This window comes from Oncorhynchus mykiss, chromosome 24 (assembly GCF_057628025.1).
Source record: "Oncorhynchus mykiss isolate SJ-2025 chromosome 24, ASM5762802v1, whole genome shotgun sequence".
Lineage (NCBI taxonomy): Eukaryota > Metazoa > Chordata > Actinopteri > Salmoniformes > Salmonidae > Oncorhynchus > Oncorhynchus mykiss.
Window position 1 is genome coordinate 31,146,804 of NC_143045.1, and position 22,006 is coordinate 31,168,809.

Here is a 22,006-nt window from a genome sequence, read left to right on the forward strand (position 1 = left end):
AGTAAAACAAATATACAGTCAATAATACAGTAGAAAAATAAGTCTATATACAATGTGAGCAAATGAGGTGAGATACGGGAGGTAAAGGCAATAAATAGGTCATGGTGGCGAAGTAAATACAATATACCAATTAAACACTGGAATGGTAGATTTGACAGTAGATGATTGTGCAAAGTAGAAATACTGGGGTGCAAAGGAGCAAAATAAATACAGTAGGGGAAGAGGTAGTGGTTTGGGCTATTTATAGATGGGCTATGTACAGTGTTAACAAGACAATATTGTTAAACAACCAGGTTATCACCGAAATAATTATAATAGTAGCCTTACATTTTATTAATGCCAATACTGTTTTCTATGCTTGTTCTTGCTTAATTCTTTGGGATACAGGTGCACTAGTAGTCAGAAAGGCCCTTATCTTGTGAAGGCAACAGTAGGCCTACATGATTTTATTCATTACGCATTTATTATTTGTGGAGCCTACATTACACAAGGCTCCACTTTTTCTTAAACATTACACCATTTTTCATAGTGCATTTTATACAAGGCTATGTCAAATTTTTATGAGGGTTGACAGATTGGGAGACATTTTATTTTTATTTTTTTGTGGTATCAATGAAGGTATTTGGGGAATGGGGATACATTTTATGACTGTGTATTATAATTTCCAAACACTTATTTACACACACATACACACACACACACACACACACACACTCACTTTGTTTGTACTCATGTTATAGCCAACTCTCGACTTTTGTATGAATTACTTTTTATCAAATATTTGTATCTATTTGTACGTATTCATTATCTTTAACTGGTTAAATGTTTGTAGTTTGCATGTTTCAATAATGATTAACACGCTTAAATAGTCATAACAAAAGTTAAATCATGCAGGGATTTATATTTGGCATTTTTACACACATTCTGTATTTCCACTGAAGAAAGCAATAATTAATCATAATAATTAATCAAATGTAAATGGACACTACATGTTATAAAAATGAAAATTGCTCTCCGTAAATAAATGGTCAGAAATGCTCAGCCTGAAGCCATTCGGCTATAATAAAAAATATAAGTTATATCAGCTTAATTTTGTATTTTTATTTACAATCTACAAGGTTATAATATGTTGGGAATAGTGGTGTAGGAGTTTGAAATTGATTCAATACCCTAACCCTAAGCTATGTTCAAAGTCAGCAGAAATACAAGTGATATAACCCCTAACATGAGTTCAGTCTGCCAATGAGAACCAAGAGGGGCCTAACTTCGTCCTTCATGACTGGGAAAGGCCTTGATTCTAGGACATAGGAAATCCCACATCCATCTCATTAGATCAGAACAGGATGGATCAACAGTGATTCACATTACTGGTTTTCATCCTAAAACAAGGATAGATAGTTGTGTTCTGCTGCATGACACACTTTGTCTACCCATATAATGTGGATCATTGTCAGATTATCTGATATACAAGCTTCAGTAACAGAACACCGTGGTTGTAATAACACTTTAAACAGGTCGTTTTTAAAATGTGTACTGTGTGTTTGTTTTGAGTCCACACTGGTCATTTTACTTATGTAAATTAGATAGTCACAGAATACTTTCTTCTGAATAACTGGTCAGGGCATAGCACTTTCCATTCAGTTTCAGGCAACTTGGATGTACACCTGTGGTGACTACGGTACTTCTGTCACACCCATTGTTCACTAGATAGATGAATGTAATTACACCCAACACAATGTGAAAAACAGAACGCATCCAACCACTAGATCACATAACTAGACGTGAGCTGGATGTGATCCCAAAGCTGGCACCAATGTAGCAGAGGAAATTGACAGCTGCAACAGGAACTCTAACCAGAGCTCATACTTGGCAAAGTGAGCTGCAACAGGGACTATAACCAGGGCTCATACGTGGTAAAGTGAACTCTAATGGCCGTTGTCACGAAAGCCTAGTACTTCTCTGGGCAGAGGCAGTAGACCTACAATGCTGGAATATGCCTTGTTACAATAGCCTAAGTATATAACATGATTCACATGACCATAATAATCATCATGAAACGACTTTGGAAGTGCCATAAGTGTAAGCCAACATAATTCATTATTTTACATGAACCTGTTTAATCGCATTGATATGGCTTAATTGATCATAGATAGTCCAGCCTTGTTATAGTTGCATTTTTTTTTTTGCAGGTCTTCTGTTTCCCTACATTTCTTGTTGAATTAATTTCCCATCATGAACATGTATCCCCATTCATATACATTCATCAATACCCCCCAAAATGTAATAACACAAACACAGCTTTTTACTCCAACATGACAACCGTCATAAAATCCAATATAGCACCAGTATCCCAAACTATTGTGATACTGTGAAAACAAGCATAGAAAACAGCATTGGCATTAATCAAAAATAAAATGAATGTAGGACACAAAAAAAGTAACTTCCCGAAAATTGTTGCAAAGTTTGGCCCCCCAAAATGTATTTTCCTATGAATCCAGTCGCACAAAAAATGGCCTTTTCCTATGAATTTTCACACGAAACAAGCCGCACAAAAACACAATCTGCTGAAATACTTTTTGTAAATATTCGCACGAATTGAGTGTGAGATTGTGTTGGATGACGATGTGCAGGTTCGAAAGCTTTAAAAAAGTGTGCCGTTTTTGGATGTTGATTAGTGATTGTCAAATGTGTTTAGTTCAGATTATTTGTTTGCAATATGTGACAGAGGCCAACACAGCTTCTTAAACTGACTATTCGATTGTGTGGTTTGAATAGAGTGAGAAGACAAAAGGGGCATTAGTCTACATTGGGTGAACACCTTTCATTACAGCATTATATGTAGTAAATTCTTCCAAAATGTAAGTGGTTAGTGTTTATAACATGTTCTGGTGGAATAGAGATCGGTGGAATGGAGGACTAAAATCGGTTATATTAAAGAGGACTATGTGAAAACACCCTTAACAAAACTCCCCCCATACAGAAGATGCCTTCGTGTAATGGAACTGGGCGTCATGATCAAGGGGCTACACATTTTCTAGGAAACCAGTCCCAACCCCAGAAAATTAATATTCAATTTTTTTTTTTACTTGGAAAGGGATCAACAAACACGCAGCTGTGGGTCGCCTGCGCGTATTTAAATGTTTGGACACTTTATGGGACGTTAAACATACTAAACTTTACGCATCCTATTTAAACTTTTAACTCACCTTTGTGTGCAAGTACAGCAGTGGCATGGAATCGCAGAATACGGTTTTGGCCATGATGCTTCGAACCGGAGACTGTACATTCATTCAGAGGCCCTGCAGCTACTTGAAACGACGAGGGACGGCGGATGAGAAACGAGAGATAAAAACAGTCAACATTATTTTAGGGTCCTAAAACACACGTGATTGACTAATTGGGGGTGGGCACGTAGATATCACGACTTGCATGTGCGTGACTGATGCCTGATCAGTTGACGAATAAGGTTGGTCAATTAGGTGTATGGTAAACTGGGCAGAGTCAATTAGCCTACATCAATCAACTTGAAATTCAAAACATTTACAATACTATGCTTGCTTTATTGGTTTATTTGCATGGAAATTCTTACTTTTTTTTGCTGTCATGGTACCCAAATAGACACACAACATACACATCACAGGCTGGGAGCATGGGAGAGCAGCACCCCTAGAGAATTAGGGGTAAAGTGCCTTGCAGATGGGGCACAACGGCAGAAGATAGCATATGGGATATTGAACCTGGTAACCCTAATGAAGAATGAGACACTTCATTCAGTAAAAGTCTTTACTGGCACATAATTGCAAATATTATACATTACCATATACTGTAGCAGGTCACACCTGTTACAATGTAAAATCTTGCAACATGGGGGCTGAAACTGTCTACCAGGACATAGTCTTCTCCCTAAAAGATTGCTTGTTTTTAGTTGAGGTTTAGCTGGGGAGGAGGTAAAGAATAGGTGGGGAGGAGCAAAGAATTCTTGGTACATCAGCATTGAGATATGACATTCGTGACTACTGATCACATTCAAAATACAGGGAAGCAAGGTAATCACTGTTAAGCTCCAACTCAAATTCCATCTACAAAGCTGCCAATTCTCCTTCTAGCCTACAGATCATCCTACACATCAAGCCTTTTTGGTATTTACATAGCCAGTGAAGAGTCCCATATCGATTGTCTGTGTGCAATGCCTACAGGAGAGGTCAGTGGTGTTGGCTTGCATGTTAGATGTACACACTCTGCACGTTGTTGCCGCCTGTGTGGCTTTACTGCCACTGTCAATTTTAGAAAAAGTCTACACCACCTCCTAGTGGCCATCCTAACATTGAAGGCAGCGTGAAAGAGATTCATCAGAGGGAGGTTGTTCCTGATATCCAGTCCTGCCTTTACAAGGCCTGATTATGGGTTGGTGAAGACCGGGATGTCTCCCATGGCCTCAGCCCTTGCAAACAGCAGTCAGACTGGACTACCCTACAGGAGGTACAGAGGCTAAAGGAAACCGGCATTGAGCACAGACTAGAGAGCTGTTCTACAATGCCCCATCAACCTGCTGCTGTGCATGAGCACGCACACACTTTAAAAAACAAACACATGAATGATCAAAATGACAAACAACCAAAAGGAAAAACATGTTTAAACTTATTTTATATATTTTTTGATATAATATAAATTTAAATGAGACAATGTCTCCCAAAGTAAGGAATAGTTGGACCACAAATCAAAGAAAAGAAACATGGTCTTAATGATCCTTGAGTGAAGGAATCTTTGAAAAGGGCAACAAAAATGAAATACATCACACCACTTGACTGTGAAACACAATGGTTGTTTCACCCAAACCACTCCTCTATAGGTCAGACAGGGGGTGTACACATGCATTCAGGACAGGTGAATTGTGGGAAGTTCACACAGAGAGGAAGAGTGAGGTAAGAGAGAAAAATATAAAAATCTGTCCACAAGGGAATACAGCGATAAGCAGAACGACTGCCTTCGAGACAACAACTCCCATTGTTAGGGCAGAGACAAGACCATCTTGTCATTATATACAGCATCTGTTTCACACCAGGGTTAGGGGTTAGGGTCCATGACGTTAACTCAGTTGACTTCCTACGTTAACTGAATTGAACTAACCCCAACCCTAGTTCAATGGTCCTACTCTGACGTCCCGACAAAGGACTTAACCTGTCACTTACATTACCTTGAAAATACGAACCACAACCTTCAATATCGACCGTTAAATAACTGAAGTGTCAATTTTCTATCAGTCAGTCTAGCCTCATCACAAATAATCAGTGATCCATGATTTCATAGTTTGCATTCTTAAATATGGGAACATCCAAATGATCTACAAAACAAATAAAAAAGATCTTTACATCGATAATTCAAAATAAAAAGTGAAAAGTTTGGAACAAATGATATTTCTACTCAGAACGTGACAGCTACTAGAACAATGTTAATTGCTGTGGTCACTTCTACTCTTCCCCCTTCTCTTATTTCATCCTGAGCATTCTAACCACCAGAGGAACAAGACAATCCACAGGGAAGCTCCACCACCTCTCTTCTTTCCCTTTAAAACTCTCCTTGTTTAGCCGTCATACAGAATCCAAAACAGATACATGCAAATGCATAAACGTAAAACAGATGTTGAGATTCAAATGGTTGTTCATACATTCTCCTTCCACACACTCAAACATACAAACACATTCATTCACACATGCACAGTGCAAGCAGGGAAATGGCTACCCTCCGAGGTACACACACCCCTCATTCTCTCCCTGACCCGCTTTCTCTCTGTAGGAACAGTCCACACGATTTGTAACAGCAAGTTTTCAGCAAGAGCACTCGTAAAAAAAAAACTGCAGAAATATGGCTTTTAAAACCGTAACAATCAAAAGAAAAATGAGTTTAAAAATATTTTTCTCCTTTCATGTGTTTCTACAATTGTTTGGACTTCTTTTTATCCAGTAGTAAAAACAAAATCTGCAGTGTATGGGAGGTTTTAGGTGTTGCTTGTCAAAGTGTGTGTGTGTGTTGGATCGGTGAAGCATGCGTACGGCTGGTGATGTGGTATCTGCTGGCATAACCCAGGGATGGTGAAGTGCTGTTGATGCTTTGATGTGCCCAGTGTAGTGGTAGTGTGGTGGGTAGACAGGCAGGGTCCTGCAGGCATGGCCAAGGGCAGCCCTGTCCGGTTCCACCTGGTCCCGTCAGAATGAGAGACAAGGCCGCCAGTCTATCCACACAGGCCTGCTGAGGTCAGTCATCACGTCATGCTCTTGGATCCATGTTTCCACCGCTTCTCGGTGTCAGAGTGTGTGTGTTGTGCAAGTGTGTTTGTTTGTTTGAGAGAGTGTCAGTTTGTGTCATCCCAATTCCCCAGCAGTGCGAGTGTGTGTGAACGTGTGTTAGCCTGCTTGCTCATGTGAGTGTGTGCACGCATGTGAGAGAGGTCACTCCCGTATGCTGGCAGAGTAAGAGAACTGAGGGAAGTGTGTGCGCTGGTTCTGGTCTTCTGAGTCTAAGCTGTCATCTGGAGATAACACGAGAGAGAAAAAAACAACAAAAAAACAACAAAAAACAGGAGATTTACTACAAACTACTTTTTTTTTCCAAAACCTGTTTTACAATAAATCAAAAATAAATCACCATCCAGATTTGAAGACATTTTTAACAGTGAGACACACAAACACTCCTCAACTTACACTTGTCCGGGGGAGTTACGGTGATGGTTTGTGCTGTGAACTCGTCGTCAAAGTAGCGGGTGTCCGTCTCTGACGTCACCTGGGGCTTGAAGGGAGGCAAGAGCTTCCTTTCTACCACATCCTGCCAGTTGATGCTGGTGAAGAACTTCTGTGTCATCACGTCTTTGGCATCTTCTTGTCCACCTCCAAGCCTACAGAATGATCAGCATCACCATTATATTCTTCACTCAATGTATACTGAAAAATAATACAAAACGCAACTTGCAGTGTTAGTCCCATGTTTCATGCGCTGAAATAAAAGATCTCAGAAATGTTCCATACGCACAAAAATGTATTTCTCTCAAACTTTGTGCACAAATTTGTTTACATCCCTGTTAGTGAGATTTCCTCCTTTGCCAAGATAATTCATCCACCTGACAGTTGTGGCATGTCAATAAGCGGATTAAACAGCATGATCATTGCACAGGTGCACCTTGTGCTGGGAACAATAAAAGGCCACTCTAAAAAGTACAGTTTTGTTACGCAGCACAATGCACAGATGTATCAAGTTTTGAAGGAGCGTGCAACTGGCATGCTGACTGCATGACCGCTGTCAGAGAATTGAAGATTCATTTCTCTACCATAAGCCACCTCCAATGTCATTTCACAGAATTTGGCAGTACGTCCAACCAGCCTCACAACCGCAGACCACGTCTAACCACGCCCGTCCAGAATCTCCACCTGAGGCATCATCTGAGACCAGCCACCCAGACAGCTGATGAAACCGTGGGTTTGCACAACCGATGGATTTCTGCACAAACTGTCAGGAATCGTCTCAGGGAAGCTCATCTGCACGGTTGTCGTCCTCACCAGGGTTTTGACTTCAGTTGGCAAATGCTCACCTTCGATGGCCACTGGCACACTGGAGAAGTGTACTCTTCATTGTTGAATCTCGGTTTTGTGAGGGCGAGTGGTTTGCTGATGTCAATGTTGTGAACAGTGTGCCCTATGGTGGCAGTGGGGTTATGTAAGGGCAGGTATAAGCTACGGACAACGAACACAATTGCATTTTATCGATTGCAATTTGAATGCAGATATGCCGTGACGAGATCTTGAGGCCCATTGTTGTGTCATTCATCTGCAGCCATCACCTCATGTTTCAGCATGATAATGCACGACCCCATGTAACAAGGACCTGTCAGCTTCCAGGAATTGTGTAAAATGTCCCAGTTCTTCCATGGCCTGCATACTCACCAGACTTGTCACCCATTGAGAATTTTTGGGATGATCTGGGTCGACATGTACGACAGCGTGTTCCAGTTCCCGCCAATATCCAGCAACTTCACATAGCCATTGAAGAGGAGTGGGATGACATTCCACAGGCCACAATAGACAGTCTAATCAACTCTATGTGAAGGAGATGTGTCGCGCTGCATGAGGCAAATGGTGGTCACACCAGATACTGACTGGTTTTCTGATCCACAACCCTACTTAATTTTTTTTAAGGTATTTGTGACCGACAGATCTACATCTGTATTCCAGTCATGTGAAAGTCATAGATAAAGCTTATTGAATTTATTTAAATTGACTGATTTCTTTATATGAACTGTAACTCAGTAAAATCTTTGAAATTGTAGCATGTTGCATTCACATTTTTGTTCGGCTTTTATATATATATATATATATTTTTTTTAAAGACACCAACACCTACCTCTGCTTGGGGTCCTTTTTGAGCAGGCCAGCAAGCAGGGCCTTGGCTTCGGGGGCCAGGTTCTTGGGGAAGCGGATCTCCTCCATGAGAATGAGCTCAAACAACCGCTCATGGTCCTGGTTGTAGAAGGGCAGTCGACCGCACATCATCTCGTACATGACCACACCTAGACCCCACCAGTCCACCGCTCGGCCGTAGTCATTGTCCTCTAATACCTGCAGGAGAGGGAGAAAGAGCGAGAGAAAGAGGGGGGGAGAGAGCGAGAAAGAGAACAAAAAGAGAAATAGCAAATACAATTATGTGGAAGCCAAGGCACGGTGTCTCTTTCTACCTCAGTTGCAATGTAAACGATTACCTACACGACATGACCAAAAGTATGTGGACATCCGAACCATGAAAAACAGCCCCATACCTTTATTCCTCCTCCACCAAACTTTACAGTTGACACTATACAGTCAGGCAGGTAGCGTTCTCCTGGCATCCGCCAAACCCAGATTCATCCGACTGAATGCCATATGGTGAAGAGTGATTCATCACTCCAGAGAACATGTTTCCACTGCTCCAGGAGTCCAATGGCGGCAAGCTTTACACCACTCCAGCTGACACTTGGTATTACGCATGGTGATCTTAGGCTTGTGTGCGGCTACTCGGTCATGGAAACCCATTGAACAGTTCTTGTGCTGGCATTTCTTCCAGAGGCAGTTTGAAACTCAGTGGGGTGCAACCGAGGACAAACAATTTTTTAGGCGCTACACGCTTCAGTACTTGGTGGTCCCATTCTGTGAGCTTGTGTGGCCTACCACTTCACGGCTGAGCCGTTATTGCTCCGAGATATTTCCACTTCACAATAACAGCCCTTACAATTGACCGGAGCAGCTCTAGCAGGGCAGAAATTTTACAAACTGACTTGTTGGAAAGGTGGCATCCTTTGACGATGCTACGTTGAAAGTCATTGAGCTCTTCAGTAAGGCCATTCTACTTGCAATGTTTGTCTATGGAGATTTCATAGCTGTGTGCTCGATTTTATACACCGGTTAGCAACGGGTGTGGCTGGAATAGCAAAATCCACTAATTTTGAAGGGGTTTCCACATACTTTCGTGTGTGTGTGCTTTGAAGAATTACAAATATTTTGATCTGTTTAACACTTTTTTGGTTACTACATGATTCCATGTGTTTTATTTAATTGTGTTGATGTTTTCACTATTATTCTACAATGTAGAAAATAGCTAAAATAAAGAAAACCCCTTGAATGAGTGGGTGTCCAAACTTTTGACTGGTATTGTATGTATATATAGTGTATTTGCAGTCCCGCTGTCTATTCCTGTTGATAATATTTACTTTCCAATGGCAAAGTCGAGTTATTAACTTGTATGTTAAGCATTCTTTGCTGGATAGACAATTATTGACTGTAAACCAGTCCAAGACAAGAAACCAGCAAGGAATGCATCTGGAATTGTTAACTGGACACACTGCAATGTACTGTTCAAAGCACAACTAGAATGTATGAGTTTGTTAACTGTGCTGTAGTTACCTCAGGTGCAAGGTATTCTGGAGTCCCACAAAAGGTCTTCATGGTAGCCCCGTCTGTGATTCCCTCTTTACACAGTCCAAAATCTGTGATCTTTATGTGTCCATCTTTATCCAGCATTAAGTTCTCCAGCTAGAAGAGAAAGAGATGAGAACAAGAGTGAGTGAGTGACCACAGGAGAGAGTCAGCAGCAGAAAATACCACTGCTAACATGACAGCTGACTGTAATAAGTGCCACAGACTTACAGGCTTTTCACCAAGAGACTGGTGCTCTTCTAGTGCAGTCTATGGTAGGATTGAGCCTAGACCAATTCAGAAACACTTTAAATCCAAGACTGGGCTTAATCTTAAAATCAGCCCGTATTTCCTATTGTGCGAAATGTTAGTCTTGAGAATATACTTTCAATATGAGGCGGTACGTGTAAAGGTATGGGCGAGTCAGGGAAACATCAGCCAGACATCCAGTCAGGGAAGCGGCCATTACCTTCAGGTCTCTGTAGACAACGTCCCGTGAGTGGAGGTACTCCAGCGCAGACACAATCTCCGCACCGTAGAACCGTGCCCGGTCTTCTGTGAACACGCGGTCCCGTGACAAGTGAAAGAACAGCTCTCCTCCATTTGCATATTCCATCACAAAGCATAGCCGGTCATGTGTTTGGAACGCGTATTTCAGTGTCTGTGTGTGTGTGTGTGTGGGGGGGGGGGGGTGGAGACAAGACAGTCAGAATTAGAGACCACTTTTGAATCAGATGGCTACTTGGTTAAATGCAATCAGTGTTCAGTAGGGTCAGATGTCGTCAGTTAGGAACTCACCGTTAAGAAGGGATGCCTCGTATTCTGAAGGACTCTGCTTTCTGTTACCGTGTGTGCTACCTCATCCTTATGGAACACATCACACAAAAACACACCATGATGGACAGATACACTCAGCAGTGGACAACTGGATTTGGACTTCTGGGCTACTCAAGAACCCAAAATAGAACCTTGAAGTAACTGTGCATAATTAGTGCTGTGGCTCACTTGGTAATGCAAGGGATGTGGGTTCGATTCCCACAGGGGACCAGTATGAACAAATATGAAAATGTATGCACTCACTACTGTAAATCACTCTGGATAAGAGCGTCTGCTAAATGACTCAAATGAAAAAGGAAAATGTCATCAAAATCAAGACTTCCAGGGATATGGTGCACGGCTCAGATTCACAAAACACCTCTAACGCAAAATCTTAAGAAGCTTCTTAAGAGAGAAAAAAAAAAAGTAATATTAATGACAATGTTTGTTGCTAGGCAACCAGTTTAACTAGCTGTCTAGCTAGCAATGGCAATCATGTTAGCATATTTCGTACTGAGATCACTGTTCTAAAACACGTTCTTGGGTTTAAAATAATCAATACTGAAACTTTCAGATTAAGTTTGTGAGTAAATAAACATGTTCAATTGCTTTCATGAGCTTATTCTCTCACTGCCTTGGACATGGCCACAACGGTTAACCATCTTGGAATTAATTTCCAAGGACATTATTTCTTCTTAACTTTTTGCTTGAGGAGAAACATTAGAAACAGCTAAAGCAAATTTCCAAGAATCTTTTTGAGGAATGGAAACTTTGCTTAACTTTCTTCTTACGTCTATAGTTAAGGGGGAAAAAGTAATTTAAGGTTTTGTGAATCTGGGCCCAGTAGTCTTTTCCCTACGTGGTGCAATACTACTTTTGACCAGCGCCCTATGGGTCCTGGTAATGCCCTATATAAGGAACCACTTTGGACGCATCTGTCTGAGCAACTGCCAGTCTCTTTGATGCCAAATTGTTACCTTAGCGATTATGACTTCTTTCCTCAGGATCTTCATGGCGTAGTACATCCCTGTGGCCTTCTCCTTCACCAGGATCACCTTACCAAACGTCCCCTTCCCCAGCAGCTTCAGGTAGTCAAAGTCACTCATGGTCTGTGGGGGGTGTGGGGGACACAAACACCTTGAGGGTTCAAATCTCAGTCTTCTTCAAGACAGTTTGGATAACAGGATTTATTTGACCATGACAATTACAGCTTATGAGTAATAAAGAGTTTACATAGACCTGCACAACGGTTTTAGATGAAGAACGAGCAGAGAATGGAGCAGAAAACGCACCAACACACACTATGGCCCAGGTCACATAGGGAGATGGTAAACCCGCTGTGATGAGGTACTGTTACTAAGGAGTAGTAGATACTCTGAACTAGGATGCAGAGGTTCCAATGGACAAAAGCAGCCACATCTAGAGGAGGGCTGTTGGACAAACACAAAGAGCACTGAGAGGTCTGCAAGGTTGGTAGAGGGACAGTAGGACACTGACAGGTCTGCTGGGAGGACACTGACAGGTCTGCTGGGAGGACACTGACAGGTCTGCTGGGGGGACACTGACAGGTCTGCTGGGGGGACACTGACAGGTCTGCTGGGGGGACACTGACAGGTCTGCTGGGGGGACACTGACAGGTCTGCTGGGGGGACACTGACAGGTCTGCTGGGGGGACACTGACAGGTCTGCTGGGGGGACACTGACAGGTCTGCTGGGGGGACACTGACCCGTCTGCTAGGGGGATACTGACCCGTCTGCTAGGGGGACACTGACCCGTCTGCTAGGGGGACACTGACCCGTCTGCCAGGTTGGTAGGGGGACACTGACAGGTCTGCTAGGTTGGTAGGGGGACACTGACAGGTCTGCTAGGTTGGTAGGGGGACACTGACAGGTCTACTAGGTTGGTAGGGGGACAGGAGAACACTGACAGGTCTGCCAGGTTGGTAGGGGGACAGGAGAACACTGACAGGTCTGCCAGGTTGGTAGGGGGACAGGAGAACACTGACAGGTCTGCTAGGTTGGTAGGGGGACACTGACAGGTCTGCTAGGTTGGTAGGGGGACAGGAGAACACCGACAGGTCTGCCAGGTTGGTAGGGGGACAGGAGAACACTGACAGGTCTGCCAGGTTGGTAGGGGGACAGGAGAACACTGACAGGTCTGCCAGGTTGGTAGGGGGACAGGAGAACACCGACAGGTCTGCCAGGTTGGTAGGGGGACAGGAGAACACTGACAGGTCTGCCAGGTTGGTAGGGGGACAGGAGAACACCGACAGGTCTGCCAGGTTGGTAGGGGGTCAGGAGAACACCGACAGGTCTGCTAGGTTGGTAGGGGGACAGGAGAACACCGACAGGTCTGCTAGGTTGGTAGGGGGACACTGACAGGTCTGCCAGGTTGGTAGGGGGACAGGAGAACACTGACAGGTCTGCCAGGTTGGTAGGGGGACACTGACAGGTCTGCTAGGTTGGTAGGGGGACAGGAGAACACTGACAGGTCTGCTAGGTTGGTAGGGGGACAGGAGAACACCGACAGGTCTGCTAGGTTGGTAGGGGGACAGGAGAAAACCGACAGGTCTGCTAGGTTGGTAGGGGGACAGGAGAACACTGACAGGTCTGCTAGGTTGGTAGGGGGACAGGAGAACACTGACAGGTCTGCCAGGTTGGTAGGGGGACACTGACAGGTCTGCCAGGTTGGTAGGGGGCCACTGACAGGTCTGCTAGGTTGGTAGGGGGACACTGACAGGTCTGCTAGGTTGGTAGGGGGACACTGACAGGTCTGCTAGGTTGGTAGGGGGACAGGAGAACATTGACAGGTCTGCCAGGTTGGTAGGGGGACAGGAGAACACTGACCACTTTGTTTCGGGACTTGGACATGGCCACCTCCATCTCCTCCATGCCGCTGCAGTCGCTGGGGGAGCCAAACGTTATGTCCATGGGAGCCTCTTCCACTCGCGTCTTCAGGCCGTTGGCCACCGCTTGGATTGCCCGCATCCATTCCTCCCTGGAAGGGGAGAGGGAGTTCAATGTAGACCACTTCAAGCCCAAAAGACATGAATCTACACTGACTGAGTGTGTGTGTGGATACGGTGGGTATGAGGGTGATTAACTAGTGAGGTCAATAGCAGACCTCTAATCCTGAAAGTTGGTGAAGTAAAAATAACTTGTAGAAGGAGGGCATTGCCCAGTTTACAGATAAACAAATACCCATTCAACTCTTCCACATTGTCCCTGCCTCTGGAACTTTCCGTTCTCACCTTTCCTCGTTACTCTCCACGTGGAAGGTGCGCTCTATGACTGTGGTCCACTGTAGGCAGCGGATGACAAACGTGTTGGGCCTGGGCCGTTCTGTCTTCATCAGCTGGCACTCTGCAGACAGTGAGTAATAGAGAGGTTTGAGTGTGCTACTGTAGACACTGGGTGAATCTCAACAGTCTTCCCTCGATTCCTCTCCTCCCATTCTCTCTACACCTCCTCAAAACAGTAGCTCATGAAGTGAGGAGACGATTCAAGGAGAGGAAACTGTTCTTCCTGCTGACGGACACAAGGAATCAAAGGAGAGCCAATCTGTGTGAACATGACTAGGAAACTCTCATCATCATCATCATCCAAGTACCACCAGGCTCTAGAAGTTGGCCCAGAAATGACAGACACCAACCTGCCACAGAGAAGTTGTTGAGGGGTGGGAGGCTGTGGTCGGACGACATCTCTGGCTTCTCCTTGTAGCCGATGAAGGAGCCATCACTCTTCAGGATGAAGTACCGCGGCCTCCACGTCTTAATGTACTCTCCTGCAGGGAGGGAGGGAGAAGGGCATGAGTGAGAGGGGGGGGGGAGAGAGGGGCAGAGTGAGAGAGAGAGGCACATAAGCCATTCATATTAGGGTTTAACTAATTCTGAGTGGACTCACAGTGTCCTAGAAACAGGAGACACTGTGAGACAGCGATGAGTGAAGCTCATCTCAGCTCACCCCTCTTATGGAGCCAGCCCTCTCTGACCACACTGATGTCATTCATGCTGGGGCGGAGGACTGCTGGGGCTCAGGGTGGGGGTCACAGGGGAAATACAGGGAAGGGGAGCTGTGACTGCTGGGGAAGGGAGTCAGATGTGTCTCTGACGAAAATGTCTCACAGTGCCTAGGGGACAGAAAGATCAAAGATACCAAGATATTAACCACAATTGAAAGAGGATACATTTTCATAATAAACAACATTTTTGAAAAAATTTGAGGCCCCCCATCTTGGCGCTGCAGAGAATTTTTTACATTTTTGAGGCAATTTCATGCAATTCTACAAATTTCTCCAAGGAGCAGAGATTTTTTTAAATTATATATATAAAAAAAAAACTGATTTCATGCGATTTTACATACTCAGCCATGGAGCTGAGAGAAGGTAGGTCATACAGGCACGTGGAGGCCACACACACACACTACTGAGCCTCATTTTGACTTGTTTTAAAAGGACACAAAGTTGGATCAGCCTGTAGTGTGGTTTTCAACTTTAATTTTGAGTGTGACTCCAAATCCAGACCTCCATGGGTTGATAAATTTGATTTCCATTGATAATTTTTGTGTGATTTTGTTGTCAGCACATTCAACTATGTAAAGAAAAAAGTATTTAATAAGAATATTTCATTCATTCAGATCTAGGATGTGTTATTTTAGTGTTCCCTTTATTTTTTTGAGCAGTGTATATGTAAACTTCCGACTTCAACTGTGTGTGTGTGTGTGTGTGTAACAGGTTTAAACACATTTTCCCATTGTTTGTTTCATTGAACAAGCATTCATGAGCATGCACCTGTGGAAGGGTCGTTAAGACACTAACAGCTTACAGACAGTAGGCAGGCCTAAGAGAGCGCTACAGGGAGACAGGACGGACAGCTGATCATCCTCGCAGTGGCAGACCACATGTAACAACACCTGCACAGGATCGGTACATTTGAACATCACACCTGGGGGACAGGTACAGGATGGCAACAACAACTGCCCGAGTTACACCAGGAACGCACCGTCCCTCCATCAGTGCTCAGACTGTCCGCAATAGGCTGAGAGAAGCTGGACTGAGGGCTTGCAGGCCTGTTAGGCAGGTCTCCACCAGATATCACCGGCAACAACGTTGTCTATGGGCACAAACCCACCATCGCTGGACCAGACAGGACTGGCAAAAAGTGCTCTTCACTGACGAGTCGTGGTTTTGTCTCACCAGGAGTGATGGTCGGATTCGTGTTTATCGTCGAAGGAATGAGCGTTACACCGAGGCCTGTACTCTGGAACGGGATTGATTTGGAGGTGGAGTGTCCATCATGGTCTGGGGCGGTGTGTCACAGCATCATCGGACTGAGCTTGTTGTCATTGCAGGCAATCTCAACACTGTACGTTACTCCTCCCTCATGTGGTACCCTTCCTGCAGGCTCATCCTGACATGACCCTCCAGCATGACAATGCCACCAGCCATACTGCTCGTTATGTGCCTGATTTCCTGCAAGATAGGAATGTCAGTGTTCTGCCATAGCCAGCGAAGAGCCCGGATCACAGGTCCCAGACATGCTCAATGGGATTGTTAGATCAGAGGGTGAGGGCTAGGGCCATTCCCACCATAAATGTCTGGGAACTTGCAGGTGCCTTGGTGGAAAAATGGGGTAACATCTCACAGCAATAACTGGCAAATCTGGTGCAGTCCATGAGGAGAAGATGCCCTGCAGTACTTAATGCAGCTGGTGGCCACACCAGATACTGACTGTTACTTTTGATTTTGAATCCCCCTTTGTTCAGGGACACATTATTCAATTTCTGTTAGTCACATGTCTGTGGAACTTGTTCAGTTTATGCCTCAGTTGTTGAATCTTGTTATGTTCATACAAATAAACGCAGTTGACAGTGAGAGGACGGTTATTTTTTTGCTGTGATTGTGTGTGTGTGTGTGTGTACACACACACACACACACACACACACACACAATCTATTCGACATACTTTATATCTGGTTATAGTCGTTTAAGTTCACACCTAGTGTTCCCTTTTCCATTTAGGCGACCCGAAAAAGAAACACTTAGGCAGCCCACCCAAAGGCTTCAACGGCATAAAAATCCCTGTAGGCTACTTGGTGCTGATCCCCTCACCTGTACAATGGTAAAGTAAGGCTTGGTACATACGCTCTAAAACAAACTTACTGTAAAAACTGTTTGGTAACAGAATTACAGTAAAATCTCCCTCAGTTTTATATGGTTACCCAACTTTGTATCTGCACAGTTCTACCTGTAAATATGTTTTTATAACGTGTTTTATGGAAATTGTTAAAAGCAGTGCATTGTTCTATTGTTTGTTAAACTTCTAACAAAAAACATTAATTTAGGTATACATTTTAAAGTGAAAAATGAAGTCCACGTATTTCTGTTACCATGGAATTGCCCTACTTCCACTGAAGAACTGCTGAGGGTTGTAAACAGAAATGCAGCCTCTTAAGGCTTCCTCAAACTCATCAGAATGAATGTAAGATAACTCAAGAAATCTGTAATTAATTTAGAAGTTTTTGCCGAGTAGATGTTAGGCTCACAATTTTACACCTAAATAGGATGTTTGGTAGAGTATTTCAAGTAAAAAAAATGTGCATGAAAATTATTTGTGTATCGTTGAATGACAAACACTACATTGAAGCATCCCTACTGTGTTTAGACTTCGGCTTCCGAACTTCAGCTTGCCTCCAGAAAAAAAACCTTTGCCAAAGGCCAAAACCAAATTTTGTCATAATATATTTTTATTTAACTAGGCAAGTCAGTTAATTAAGAACAAATTATTATTTACAATGACGGCCTACCCCGGCCAAACCCTAACGACGCTGGGCCAATTATGTGCCGCCCTATGGGACTCCCAATCACGGTCGGATGTGATACAGTCTGGATTCGAACCAGGGACTGTAGTGACACACTTAGATGTAGTGCCTTACATCACTACGTCACTGTCTGTTCCTAACCGTTTTGGATGGGAAGCACGCGGACACCTTCACAGGCATGCAGGTGTAAAGTGGGGAGTGCAAAAAATGTGATCATCAAGGTTGACATGTTTTTCAATTAACCGACAAGTCTGTGTTGACGGACTCCTCTTTTTGACCACCCCCTGCCCGTGTGTATGTGGATCCTCATCACCAGACAGTGTTAGGTCTGTGTCTGTTCTGCAGCCAGCTCTGCCCAGTTAGAACCCAGCAGACACCTGTCGCAGCTTGCCCTGGCACAGGCTGGCAGCACTCCCGGTCACCCCACTATCAATTAATCCCCAACTTGTAGTGTAACAGCCGGATGGGCAGTGCATCACTTAGTTACACAACCAAATAACTGCCAGTTACCGCTCAGCTACCTCTCAGCTACCTCTCAAACATTAGCTGACATGGGCAAGTTGATCTGGACATTTCTGACAAGTTATTTATAACTAAAGTATGCAATGACTGACATGACAAGAGGAACTGACGATACACCACCCAATTTCGAAATTACACCTGGTTCATTCTACTATTAAAACTTTAAAGAGTAAGTTAATAGCCGAACAGAGTCCCCCCTGCCGACCCCTCAAGCCCCCCACAGTTTGGGAACCACTGCACTAGAGGAGCAAGACAAACATAATTACTGCTACCATCATGGTAGTACCATGATGTTTTTATTTTTTATTTCACCTTTATTTAACCAGGTAAGCTAGTTGAGAACAAGTTCTCATTTACAACTGCGACCTGGCCAAGATAAAGCAAAGCAGTGCGACACAAACAGCACAGTTACACATGGAATAAACAAGCATACAGTTAATAACACAATAGAAAAATAATAAAGTCTATATACAGTGTGTGCAAATGGCATGAGGAGGTACGGCAATAAATAGGCCATAGTAGCAAAGTAATTACAATTTAGCAGATTAACACTGCAGTAATAGATGAGCAGATGATGATGTGCAAGTAGAGATACTTTTCTGCTCTTTTGCACACCAGTAAATAAAAACAATATGGGGATGAGGTAAGTAGATTGGATGGGTTATTTACAGATGGGCTACGTACAGCTGCAGCGATCGGTTAGCTGATGTTTAAAGTTAGTGAGGGAAATATAAGTCTCCAGCGATTTTTGCAATTTGTTCCAGTCATTGGCAGCAGAGAACGGGAAGGAAAGGCGGCCAAAGGACGTGTTGGCTTTGGGGATGACCAGTGAGATAGACCTGCTGGAGCGCGTGCTACGGGTGGGTGTTATCGTGACCAGTGAGCTGAGATAAGGCGGAGCTTTACCTAGCATAGACTTATAGATGACCTGGAGCCAGTGGGTCTGGCGACGAATATGTAGCGAGGGCCAGCCGACTAGAGCATACAGGTCGCAGTGGTGGGTGGTATAAGGGACTTGTGACAGAACGGATGGCACTGTGATAGACTGCATCCAGTTTGCTGAGTAGAGTATTGGAAGCTATTTGGTAAATGACAATGCCGAAGTCGAGGATTGGTAGGATAGTCAGTTTTACGAGGGTATGTTTGGCGGCGTGAGTGAAGGATGCTTTGTTGCGAAATAGGAAGCCGATTCCAGATTTAAATTTGGATTGGAGATGTTTAATATGAGTCTGGAAGGAGAGTTTACAGTCTAGCCAGACACCTAGGTATTTGTAGTTGTCCACAGTCAGAACCGTCCAGAGTAGTGATACTAGTCGGGCGGGCGGGTGCGGGCAGCGAACGGTTGATAAGCATGCATTTGGTTTTACTAGCGTTTAAGAGCAGTTGGAGGCCACGGGATTCTCACATAGGTGTTCCTTTTGCCCAAGTGGGAAAGGGCAGTGTGGAGTGCAAAAGAGATCACGTCATCTGTGTATCTGTTGGGGCGGTATGCAAATTGAAGTGAGTCTAGTGTTTCTGGGATAATGGTGTTGATGTGAGCAATGACCAGCCTTTCAAAACACTTCATGGCTACAAACGTGAGTGTCATAGTCATAGTCATTTAGGCAGGTTACCTTAGTGTTCTTGGGCATAGGGACTAGGATGGTATGCTTGAAACATGTCGGTATTACAGACTCAGTCAGTTACAGGTTGAAAATGTCAGTGAACACACTTGCCAGTTGGGCAGCGCATGCTCGGAATAAATGTCCTGGTAACCGGCCTTGTGAACGTTGACCTGTTTAAAAGGTCTTACATCGGCTACGGAGAGAGTGATCACAGTCATCCCGAACAGCTGATGCTCTCAAGCATCTACCAAAGCACAATTCAAATTGCAGGTCATCATGTCACGGTGTGAATTTCAAGGAATCACAAGCAAAGTTGTTCCGCTTCAGAGGATGAGCTTTTCCCTACATCTACTAATAGGCCAGTCGTCTGTGTCGATCCTAAACATTCTGCTTCCCAGCTCCATGATCATGGCAAGATGGCAGAAATAGCATAACATTATACATTTTAGTCATTTTGCAGACAAGCTGATCCAGAGCAACTTACAGAAACAATTAGGGTTAAGTGCCTTGCTCAAGGGTACATCGGCAGATTTTTTACCTTGGGGATTCAAACCAGCGACCTTTGGTTACTGTCCCAAATCTCTTAAAGGAAAACTCCAACCAAAACCTATTAGTCCATTGTTGATATAGTCCCAAAATGTTTTGCTTGTCAGCAATCAAGTTCTCAACTTTCAAAATAGAGACTAATTTAAAATAAGTGATAGTTTTTGGGGGAACCAGCATTATCAGTGCCTAGAAACATACGAAGGACAACATGTTCTGCTTCAGGCTAGGCTACATCAATCTAACCATATACTACTATTGGGTGATGGGAGAGTCGTCAAATGTTCAATGTTTATCTGTTAGCACAATAAAACTACTAACAGTGGGAGGGGCCAGGCATTACACAGAAGTGACTGATGTGTCTGTTTGAACTGTATTGTTAGCAGAGATAAAATCCAATGGATCCCTTCCACTCAGTCAATTCCTAATCTATTATTAAACTAGTCAAGTGTAAATCTGTTGGCTATTTAATGGCTTGATTTTGATAATGGAATTCGGTACTAGTAAGCCACTCGAATTGATACAAATTCAAAAACCGTTACACTTGAAACAGCATCGACTAGGTGGGTTTCTACTTTTAAAAGCAAAACTTTGTTTTGGGTGATACAACTTAGCTAAATAACGTTACTGAATGAAACAGAAATTGGGCTACTTCCACTGAAGCGGACAAGCCTCAAATGCCGGGCCTTTTCAGAGTAACGTTATGTCGAGCAGTGACCCTGGGTCGATATTAGCCGACTCAACTCATCATAAATCGTGGAGTTCAGTTTAATCGGCTAGGTCGATATCTACACCTGCCCCAGTCATAATGTTGTTGACAGATAAAACGAGACAACTGCATGGAGGTGTGGGTGAATGAACAGCAATGACACCTGGATAATGGTTCGTTAACACACTCTTCGAACTGAGTTTGTCTCGGTCAGACCCTGCTGTTGAACAATGGCCGTTTAGCTAGCCATCTACTGTAGTACTGTTCGCAAGCGTACCTAGCTACCAATGACTGATGTTTACAAAATTAATTGACCTCTACCAGTGATCACACTGCCTCCAAAAAACAACCAACGAATGTCCGCTGAGCTTGTTTTTCTTCCAACAACGGCGGCATGTTGTCGCAGGTTAGTTACCTACTAACAAGATAGTAAAACGGATGGCTCGGGTGAACTCGCGAAATTGTACGTTAGTTGCGACTAGTCAACTTTTAAATCATTACAAATCTTTATGATTGAGTTACAGTTTATATCTATTCATTTTAAGTATTATTGATCTCCCGTTTACGTTATAAAAAAATATTTGCTTTTACCTTCAGTCCCTTGTTATTGCTGGTGCTTCAGTTATATCACAGATAGAACAAGGAGACAGATATTTCACTGGATGTATATATGTGAAGCATCCGGTTGACGTTTCCGCTCACTACCAAATATGGGTGAAAGGAAGCCCACTGGCGGGCAATGGGAGAATATGGAACGAGATGGGTTTTGGCCGACATAAAGCATCAATTAAACATTTAATCTCAATATAGTTCTGTTCCCAAAACTAGAATATGTTATGAACAGAACGGACTAAGCTTTGTAGACTTCAACATTTGCAAAAGTTTTTAAAAATCGCGCTGTTTAGAAGGAGTGCAAAGAAGAATTTAGGTATTTCACACGCGCACTACATAGTAGGCGTTCCCTAACGGAATACGCAGACGTTTACGAGAACGCGCCAATAAGATATCGCTTGCGCATGCTTGGCTCTGCCCTTCTCCTTGCTTGTTCTGCCCACTAAGAC

The 22,006-nt window shown here is 43.7% G+C and overlaps 1 protein-coding gene across 1 annotated transcript; it reads right to left on the bottom strand.

Annotated features, from left to right (window-relative positions):
* Positions 1-3,769: 3,769 nt before the first annotated feature.
* Positions 3,770-21,661, bottom strand: LOC110503159 (RAC-beta serine/threonine-protein kinase). The gene is made up of 12 exons (XM_021581506.3): positions 21,537-21,661; positions 14,712-14,877; positions 14,401-14,532; positions 14,000-14,111; positions 13,596-13,746; positions 11,726-11,857; positions 10,731-10,796; positions 10,402-10,593; positions 9,921-10,049; positions 8,389-8,603; positions 6,699-6,889; positions 3,770-6,526 (listed from the first exon to the last, which is right to left on the bottom strand). The coding sequence occupies exons 2-12, from the start codon at positions 14,755-14,757 to the stop codon at positions 6,447-6,449; spliced, it is 1,446 nt and encodes a 481-aa protein (XP_021437181.1). The 5' UTR covers positions 14,758-14,877; positions 21,537-21,661; the 3' UTR covers positions 3,770-6,446.
* Between the last annotated feature and the right edge of the window lie 345 nt (positions 21,662-22,006).

What these genes read in the sequence shown, in the direction of transcription:
- LOC110503159 (XM_021581506.3), bottom strand. Translation starts at nt 14,757, where the DNA reads ATGAATGACATCAGTGTGGTCAGAGAGGGCTGGCTCCATAAGAGGG. An exon ending in CGAGGCATCCCTTCTTAACG is followed by an intron (nt 10,594 to 10,730) that starts GTGAGTTCCTAA and finishes ACACACACACAG; the next exon opens with ACACTGAAATACGCGTTCCA. An exon ending in TTGTCTACAGAGACCTGAAG is followed by an intron (nt 10,050 to 10,401) that starts GTAATGGCCGCT and finishes TTTCTCTTCTAG; the next exon opens with CTGGAGAACTTAATGCTGGA.